The sequence below is a fragment of the Lithobates pipiens genome, unplaced genomic scaffold (genome assembly GCF_037356315.1).
Source record: "Lithobates pipiens isolate NorthernLeopardFrog02 unplaced genomic scaffold, aLitPip1_a1.2 Scaffold_134, whole genome shotgun sequence".
NCBI lineage: Eukaryota > Metazoa > Chordata > Amphibia > Anura > Ranidae > Lithobates > Lithobates pipiens.
In genome coordinates this window covers 154,109-164,421 of record NW_027507723.1, presented here as the reverse complement: position 1 = coordinate 164,421, position 10,313 = coordinate 154,109, and the positions used below count along the sequence as shown (strand labels likewise).

General features: G+C 40.4%; 1 protein-coding gene across 1 annotated transcript; it reads left to right on the top strand.

The window, feature by feature from the left end:
• The first annotated feature begins 8,990 nt into the window (after nucleotides 1–8,990).
• LOC143981294 (galactoside alpha-(1,2)-fucosyltransferase 2-like) lies at nucleotides 8,991–10,049 on the top strand. Its single transcript, XM_077479096.1, has 2 exons — nucleotides 8,991–9,081; nucleotides 9,115–10,049. Exons 1-2 carry the CDS (start codon nucleotides 8,991–8,993, stop codon nucleotides 10,047–10,049), a joined length of 1,026 nt encoding a protein of 341 aa, XP_077335222.1.
• Nucleotides 10,050–10,313: the final 264 nt, after the last annotated feature.

Sequence of the window (10,313 nt, the reverse complement as noted above, 5' to 3'; positions counted from 1 at the left end):
GACGGGCACAGTGAAGCTGTAATTGACTGGGGAGATGGTTTCAGTATTTTTCAGTTTGTTTGCACCCCCCAAAATTTTTGAGCACCAGCCGCCACTGTCACAGACACTGCTGTATATTTTTCCTTGACCTCCCGTATATATATTTTGCAGGGATGTGCACAGACAGATTTGTGTAAGCGAAGGCTCCGTGTGTCAGGCTGCTGTTTTTCTTCCTGAACAGATTGCACAGCCCTTCACATTATGTACATCATGCAGTGTGGATGCTCATATTGATGAGGAATATCTTCTATGCAAAGGCTTGGCCCCTCCCACAGGCACAGCTCTATATTTTTCCTGGACCTGCCATTGATATACACAGTGCTAATCACGGGGCCCGTCCCCCTTCAGCAGAGCAGGCTAGGGGCATGTTAGGGGCTGGAGGTGGTGGAGCTTTATATTTTATCTCGACCTTGCTCACATTAACCGCTTCCGGACCAGCCACCGCAGTTATACTGCGGCAGGTTGGCTTCCCTGCGTGAAACCACATAGCTGTACGTTGGCTCGTGGAGTCCAGATAGCAGGTGCGCGCTCGCTGCAAAGCGGGGGTGCCGATGCTCGCGTCCGACGGTCGTGATGACCACCGGCCACGAGTGATCATGACCAGGAGACACAGAACAGGGACAAGTGTGTGTAAACACACACTTCCCTGTTCTGTTCTGACAGGAGTGACAGATCGTGTGTTCCTATTGGCTAGGAACTACGATCTGTCACTTCCTGAAGTTAGTCCCTCCCCCTTCAGTTAGAATCATGTGGCAGGGAACAAAGTTAACTCCTTCACTGCCCCATAGTGTTAACCCCTTCACTGCCAGTGACATGTTTACAGTAATCAATGCCTTTTTAATCGCACTGATCGATGTATTAATGCCAATGGTTGCAAAAATGTGTCAAAATTGTCCGATATAATGTTGCAGTCATGATAAAAATCATCACAGATCACCGCAATTACTGGTAAAAAAAAAATAATAATAAAATAAAAATGCTATAAATCTATCCGTTATTTGGTAGGCACTATATCTTTTGCGCAAACCAATCAATATACGCTTATTGCGATTTTTGTTACCAAAAATATGTAGAAGAATACATATCGGCCTAAACTGAGAAAAAAATAGCTTTTTTTAAAAAATTATTATAGAAAAAAGTGAAAAAGTACAAAATATTGTACTATTGTAAATACAAAATATACTATTGTGTTTTTTTCAAAATTGTTGCTCTTTTTTTGTTTATAGTGCAAAAAATAAAAGCAGCAGAGGCGATCAAATACACTAAAAGAAAGCTCTATTTGTGGGGAAAAAAGAGCGTCAATTGTGTTCAGCAGAGCAGGCTAGGGGCGGGACGGAGTTGTAGCAGCTCTATATTTTATCTCGGCCTTGTCCCATTGATATACACAGTGCTATGCATGGGGGCCTGCCCCCCTTCAGCAGAGCAGGCTAGGGGTGGGGCTGAAGGTGGGGCAGCTTTATATTTTATCTTGACCTTGTCCCATTGATATACACAGTGCTATGCACAGGGCCCGTCCCCCTTCATCAGAGCTGGCTAGGGGCAGGGCTATATTTTTCCTCGATCTTGTCCCATTGATATAGACTGTGCTATGCACGGGCCTGCCCCCCTTCTCCAGAGCAGGCTAGGGGCTTATTAGGTATGGGGCTGGAGGTGGTGCTGATGATAATGTAATTAAGGAACTCGCACCGCCTCCACGCACCCGCTCGAGTCTAAAATTTTCCTCGACTGAAAAGGGGAGTCTATGTATACGCAGTATAGTCGCGGTGAAGCCACGCATTTGCAGCTGTATTGTGACGTAGCTACACAGGAATGATGCGGTCGAGATTCTGCATAAGTCCAGGAACATCAGAACCTCCTTTTCTCAGGTCCCTAGCTGGAACTCCTGGCTCCTCCCTCTTGTTCAGTGCCCCCAAAGCAAGTCGAGCTGCAGCTCCATGTATCCATTCAGACATGGAGCTGTGGTTCGGCCCCGCCCTCACTTTCTTCTGATTGGCTGAATTTGATTGTATCTCAGCCAATCAGGAGGAGAGTCCTGGATAGCCAAGGCACTCGTGGACATCACTGGATCTAGATGGGGCTCTGGTAAGTATTAGCTGGGCTGGGAGGGGACTGTTGCACACAGAAGGCTTTTAATCTTATTGCAGTAAGATAAAAAAGCTTCTGAATTTACAACCCCTTTAAGTGAATAAAAACAATTGATGAATCTGCAAGCTGCTGTCACCACTAGGATAGTCCAAATGATAAACAGTTCAAACAAAGCAATGTCAAAGTAGGCAATGTCCTTGCAGAGATCTTACTGAGAGGCTGTGTGATAGCAGTTCAGTAGTGTTCAAGGTGTAACGAAGGCACAACCCAAGATTAGCAGGACTAAGGTAGGTATGTGTTATTTTTGTGCATGGTATGATATAATTAGAAATATGCACCAGTGACTACTGCAGACAGGTGTTTACTTAACTGCACTGTATAAAAATATCAAACGTAAACTACATTTGAGACAGTGATTGGGGCATGCACCAAACATTTTCCAGTATTTGGTGAATATCGCATTTACTGCTTTATTAACCACTTAAGGACCAGGCCTCTTTTTCAGATTTGGCGTTTACATGTTTAAAGCAGTTTTTTTTGCTAGAAAATTACTTAACACCCCCAAACATTATATTTTGTTTTTTTTCTAACACCCTAGAGAATAAAATGGCGGTCATTGAAATACCTTTTTTCACACCGTATTTACGCAGCGATCTTACAAGCGCACTTTTTTTGGAAAAAATTACTTTTTTGAATAAAAAAATAAGACAACAGTAAAATTAGCCCAATTTTGTTTATAGTGTGAAAGATAATGTTACGCCAAGTAAATTGATACCCAACATGTCATGCTTCAAAATTGCGTCCGCTCGTGGAATGGCGTCAAACTTTTACCCTCAAAAATCTCCATAAGCAACATTTAAAAAATTCTACAGGTTGCATGTTTTGCGTTACAGAGGAGGTCTAGGGCTATAATTATTGCCCTCGCTCTACCGATCGTGGCAATATCTCACATGTGTGGTTTGCCCACCGTTTATGTATGCGTTCGCTTCTGTGCGCAAGCTCGTCAGGATGGGGGGGGTTTTAAAAAAAAAATGTATTATTATTTATTTTACTTGATTTTATTTATTTTTACACTTTAAAAAAAAAAAATCAATGGATCACTTTTATTCCTATTAAAAGGAATGTAAACATCCCTTGTAATAGAAAAAAAGCATGACAGGTCCTCTTAAATATTAGATCTGGGGTCAAAAAGTCCTCAGATCTCATATTTGGACTTCAATGCAATTAAAAAAAATAATAATAATAATTTAAAAAAATGACATTGAAAAAAATATACCTTTAAGAGGTATGGGCGGAAGTGACGTTTTAACGTCCTATGGTATAGAGACAAGTGGGGGCCATCTTAGCCTCACTCGTCTCCATACCCGGCCATCGACAGGACCCGATCACCTCCGCTGCTACCAACGGCTCCGGTAAGTGAACCCGCAGCGGAGACCACCGTTATCGTACACAGGACCGCCTCCTGTAAAGAGGGATACCTCGGTTGTGGCAGCAGCTGCTGCCGTTACCGAGATATCCCTCTTCAAAAAGAGGACGTATATTTGCAACTTGATAATGAGCATTACTTGTTCATATATTGTACATAAATGCATAGAATAAATTAACCACTCGTGGAAGCATGATCATTGTCATTTAAAACGAATGTACCTGGAGTGTACCTGGATAAATATCACATACACTACTTTATAATTACAATCCAATTTTTAAACCAGTATATATATTTAGCTTTCTAATTTTTGTTTTAATTGTTTTTTTTCCAATATAATTTTTATTAATTATGATAAAACAGTTACAACAAGCACAATGTGACAATATAGTTTGTATATACAATAAACATATCATTACAGCATTCTAGATGCGGCCATCTTATCACCATACACTGTCATAAATCGTGAACATGGTAAAAGGAAACATATATCTCGCTACAACCATACAGTTTATCAAAGTGTGACCATCCTCATGGTGAATTGGCATACAAAAGAGAAGAAAAAAAATGACTAGATTAAAATAAGCTGAGCTAAAAAAAGAGGTTGTCCTGCAAAATAGCTCAGTGTTAGTTTATTAAAGGGGGTTGCCTAGGTATTCGTGTATATCTAGTTAATCCCTTCTCGACCTCCGCACCCCTAATGGGGACTTGCTGTGCAGAGGGAACTGGGAGATAACCTTCTCGGTGGGAGTCTAAAGTGTTTACCTATAATTTAGGAGCTATGTACTCTTAGCCCATGTACACACGGTCAGAGATTCCGTCAGAATGTTTCCTATCGCACCGTTTTGTCGGATATTCCGACTGTGTGTGGTCTGCATCGGACTGTTTCCGTCGGGAATATCCGACGGTCCAACTTTTCCAACTTGCCGGTAAAATTTTCCGACAAAATGCTCCTATCGCACATACTCCGATCATGTGTAGCCTACTCCGACGGACAAAATGCCACGCATGCTCAGATCAAATTCCTAGGCCAAAGCTATTGGCTACTAGCCTGAACGTAGTCCCGTCGTAATGAAATAACGTCATCACGTTATGTACAATCGGATTTTCCGACAACTTAGTCCGACCATTCGTATGCAACATCACTTCCGGACCTCTTCCGGAATTAATCCGTCGGAATTACTCCGACGGATTTGGTTGTCGGAATTTCCGACTGTGTGTACAAGGGCTTAGTGTAGAAGATGTACAAAACATAAACCTAGAGTATTGCCCACTATAAATACTTTGTAGTAACATGAGGGATATTGATACCTTCATATGCAATTACTGGTAGAGACGGTAGACCGAGGAATTAATCCCCTGTAATCAGATACGAGGCCTTCAAGTGACTGCTCGTCCGGTCCCTCTTGAGAAAGAATGTAATGGTTCTGCCCTAGTGTCAAGGCGTAGAGGGTATGAGCTTGTGCTCTAAGTCGGGGAGTAGGAAGAGTTACAAAGAGGTTTGCACCTCTGGTACTGTTAGTTTGTCAGGTTTGTCCGTATCCGTGGTGGTGTAACTACGTTGTGAATCTGAGGTAGGAAGTGACTCAAGGTACTCGAATAAGCTCTCGAAATTGTGGGGAATCTTTAAAGTGTAACCAACACGCCCATATGTTGGTATATTTGGATTGGCTTGATGGATTAATTGCTCCATCTCTGAGATTTTTTCCACTCGCTTGACCCAATCCATCAATGAAGGTGGATTTGCTGACCTCCAATAGAGCGGTATACATTGTTTGGCAGCGTTGAGTAGGTGTGGTATGATCGATTTCTTATAGGTGGATTGTGGTATAGAGGCATGGTGTAGTAAGAATTGCATCGGCATAAAGTCTACAGTATATGACGAGATATCTGAGATTGTCTTATGTATTTTTTCCCAAAAGGGCTTAATCAGAGTGCAATCCCACCAAATGTGTAGTAGAGATCCTGTGTTTCAACCACATCGCCAGCATAGAGGCAAGACTGAGGGGTAATATTTATGTAGAATGTCTGGTGTTCGATACCATCTGGCGTAAATTTTATAAGAGTTTTCTTGGGCTGAAATGTTGACGGAACGTTTGTGGATGTTTTCAAAAATAATTTCCCAATCCCTATTAGGTAGTTCCAATTCAAGTTCCCTTTCCCATATCTGGACCGTTGTAGTGTGTTTAGGGTTATAGTTATTGAATAGAAGTGTGTACACCTCTGAGATAAGGTGCCTGAGAGGCATTGTGCTTGTGCACAGGGCTTCAAAAGGGGTTTGTTGTCTGCACCATTGTGTGACAGGACAAGCGCTATTAAGGAAATGTCTAAATTGTAGAAATGTTAAAAATGGAATATGATAGTCAGGAAGACGTGAGATCATCTCACGGAATGATAGGATGGCACCGTGTTGCACAAGTTGGGAAGCCCTAAGGGTAGGCAGTGTCGAGTCACCTGTGTGGTTAAGCGAGGATACCCCCGGTGGGAAGTCTGGGTTACTATTAATCGGAGTCATCGGGCCTTGGGATGGGGTCCAATCGTATTGTAAGGCTTTTGACCTAAAAACGTGTAACGACGCTCCAGTTAACGGGTGCTGAGAGTACACCTTAGACGTCTTGTTTGCTGAAGTGCATGGTAGATGGGCTAGCGGGACTGGATCAAAGGAGTCTTCAAGGTCAACCCAATCTTTCATGGACTTGTGTGTGTGCCAGTCTATTATTCTCGCGAGATGACACGCTGAGTGGTATTTGTGAATGTCAGATAGGCTTAGGCCCCCTTTTGCTTTGGGTATTGTCAATTTATCCCAATTTATCCTAGGTGATTTGGAAGCCCATATGAAATTCCTGTATAGTTTCTTGTAAGTAGTGAAGAAGGATGTGGATAGTTTAATTGGAACGGTCTGCATTACATATAAAATGCGGGGTAGAATGTTCATTTTTAGATTGGCGATGCGGCCAAACCATGAGAATTTACCAATTGTCAATTTGAGGAGATCTGTTTGTAAAGATTGTAGTATTGGTCTGTAATTCATTTCGTAGAGATCGTCTAGGGAGTTCGGTAGTTGAATACCTAAGTAAGTGAGAGCTTTGGATTCCCAGCTGAAGGGAAAATTTAGTTTACATTGAGTTACTGTAGATGATGGGAGGGAAATGTTGAGGGCTTTAGATTTTGCAAAATTTATTTGTAAGTTTGACACTTTGTGGAAGAGTGCAAAGTCTTTCAGTATGTTGGGTAGTGTAGTTGTTGGGTCAGTAAGGAAGAGAAGAATGTCGTCTGCATATGCCGCAATTTTGTACTGTTTATGGCCAATAGTGATACCTTTAATGTCCGGGTTTGCTCTGAGCTTCCGCAGAAAGGGCTACAGGGTGAGAATGAAAATGAGCAGGGAGAGTGGGCAACCCTGGCGGGTACCGTTTGACACTGAGAAGGCGTCCGACAGGCGACCATTGATCCTTATTCTGGCCGTGGGGTGTGAGTACAGCATTAGGACCATTTGGATGAAGTGTGCAGGGAACCCCAGCACTTGTAAGGTTGCTGACATATAGTCCCAAGTCACTCTGTCGAACGCCTTCTCTGCATCCAAGGATAGAAAAAAGCCCTTTTGTTGTGACCTGCTGGAAAGCCAATGATGAATATGGAGGGCCTTTACAGTATTGTCCCTGGCCTCCCTTCCAGGAACAAAACCAACTTGATCAAGGGATATTAGATTTGTAAGAATCGTGAGGAGGCGATTGGCTATTATTTTGGCATATAGTTTCATGTCTACGTTCAGGAGAGAGATGGGTCTGTAATTTGAAACTATGGTGTCATCTTTGCCCGGTTTGGGAATCAATGTGATGTGGGCTTCTAAAAGATCTTTATTTACTGGATCCGAAGGTGAAAGAGAATTAAAAGTGTTAGTAAGATGTAGGGTAAGCAACTCTTGGAAGGTTTTGTAGTAACTGACAGTCAAGCCGTCCGGACCCGGACTTTTACCCGGTTTGAGCTGTTTCAGGGCCATTATATTTTCCTCAGCACTAATTGTTTTAATTGTTTATCTCATAAACCTAATACACTCATTTACATTTTATTAAGGCTTTTACTGCTAGCCCTGTCAGATTTCCCAGCCTTGTTTTCTACAGTTACACCAGATCAATAAAACATAACCAACAGACAATGAAACATACCCAACAGACAATGTATTTCCATTAAAAAAATATACCTCCAATGAATGTATTTTCTATACCTCTATGTTTTCCAAAATTCACTTTAATACTAGTTTTTGGAGGTTTTGAAACCCTGTCTATAATGAACACTAAAGACAAAGTCCTGACAGTAAGTTTTTTTGCAGTAGTTTTTTGAAGACAGAAGAGAGTAAATTTTGCATATTTTACAGGAGTAGCAGTGAAAGTGTTAATAAATGTAAATAGATCTATTGGATATGTGAGATAAATAATACAAAACAAAGCTTAAAAGGTTAACTATGCTAGTTTAATAAATTCAAGTATATTTAAAAAGCGGTAAATGTGATCTTCATCAAACATTCATGGCAGAATGTCCGCCAGGTCAGTGTTTTTTAACCATTTTTTAGTGGTGGCACACTTTAAAATGATGTATCTCACGGCACCACATTCTTAAATATAAAAAAAATAAAATGAATAGTTTTAAATAATGTAGCAAAGTCCACGCACATAGGACACCCAACTGAGGAGGTGATTTATTCTTCCAAAGCAAATACACCTTTGCACGATGGTACTGACTAGTATTCCAGTGTTTCTCTTCTACCTTAGTTTCTTTCCCTTACCCTGCTTGTGTGATCCCAATGCTGATGGAGAGGGGCAAACAAGGATGCTGCTCCTCCTTATCAACCAATTACTTCAGCAGTTGTTAGGACGTCGACAGCTGAAGGCTGTAATGGTGCACAATGAAAACCTGTGTCTTTGTGTAACTAAAAGGCAGGCTTGATTAATTCTCTGGTTTGTATACAATTTCTGGGCATTTTTTAGGCATTTATTTATAATTGTATTTGAAACTTTAATTCAGACTAAAGTACGGCACATTAATGGAAAAATGGATTAACAATATGGAGCAACAAAACTAAAATGTACGACAGAGAATATAAGAAACAAGGGAAAGAAGGATCAGGAAACAAAGAAAACGGAAAGCATGAAAGGGGGTGAGGAAGTAATGCGTTAGGGATGGACAGTTATTTTGTTTTAGTCATACCCTAACCTAACATGTTAGAGAATTCAGTGGTTTTATTGAACTTGATGTTCAGACCAAGTGTTGGACTCTGTAAAATAGGTTAGTTCTAACAAGAGGTAAGGTATTTAGCTGGTGTAAATGCATCACTTGAAATACTTTCTAAAGGGTTTTTGTGATCTTTGTCAACTTTAGGTAATTCAAAATTAATTTCCCAAATTTTCCTTTTATTTACAGTACTGTAACTTAAAATAAGAAGATGAAGCAACTGTCAGTTTGGGCAAAGATCATGTTCTCTTTCATACTCATCATTGTGTTTGTGTCTTATTGGTACTATTCCTTCAAGATCAGTAGTAGATCTTCATCATTGTTCTATACTGTAGGCGGTCAAAGCACTAAAGAAGTAATACCTGACACAAACCTAGTTAAAAAAAAGTTTTTAAAACTGTCCAGCAAGATCTCAAACCGAATTTGGACCATGAAACCAGTGGGTCGACTTGGAAATCAGATTGGGCAATATGCAACTCTTTACTCCCTTGCCAAACTAAATGGACATCCAGCTTATATCGTTCCTAGAATGCATGAAACCTTGTCCAAGTTATTCAAGATTAACTTGCCTATGATTTCCCAAAAAGTACATAATCGTATCAAATGGAGACAGTATCCAATCAAGAACTGGATGTGTCCAGAGTACAAGAATATTTCAGGTCAGTATGTTAAACTGGTTGGAGTGCCTTGTTCATGGACCTTTCATCACCATATCTGGGAGGAGATACATCAGGAGTTTACTTTCCATGACTTTGTTAAAGCAGAAGCCAATGCCTATCTTTCTAATGTCAAAGGAAACAGGGAAAATGTTACATTTGTTGGAGTCCATGTTCGTAGAGGGGACTATGTTGAAATTATGCCCAAGAAATGGAAAGGAGTTGTAGCAGACAAGGGATATTTGCAAAAAGCCATGGATTACTTCAGAAATAAGTATGAGAACCCACTTTTTATTGTGACCAGTAATGGGATGGATTGGTGTAAAGAGAATATTAATAACTCATTGGAAGATGTTCATTTAGCTGGAGATGGAAATGAAGCCTCTCCTGCTCGAGATTTTGCACTATTAACACATTGTAACCACTCAATAATAACTATTGGGACTTTTGGGATTTGGGTTGCCTATCTTGTGGGAGGTGAAACAGTTCATCTTTCAAATTTTTTGTTACCAAATTCTCCTTACTTCAGATATTTCAAGTATGAAACAACTTATCTCCCAGAATGGATTGGAATCCCTGCTAATCTGTCTTCACTTTTGAATAAAAAGACATAACGTGTTTACCAAAACTAAATAATTGTTTATCTAATAAACCTAATACACTAATTTACATTTTATTGAGGCTTTTACTGCTAGCCCTGTCAGATTTCCCAGCTTTGTTTACACCAGATCAATAAAACATAACCAACAGACCATGAAACATACCCAACAGACAATGCATTTTCCATAAAAAAATATACCTGCAATAAATGTCTTTTCTATACCTCTATGTTTTCCAAAATTCACTTTAATACTAGTTTTTGGAGGTTTTGAAACCCT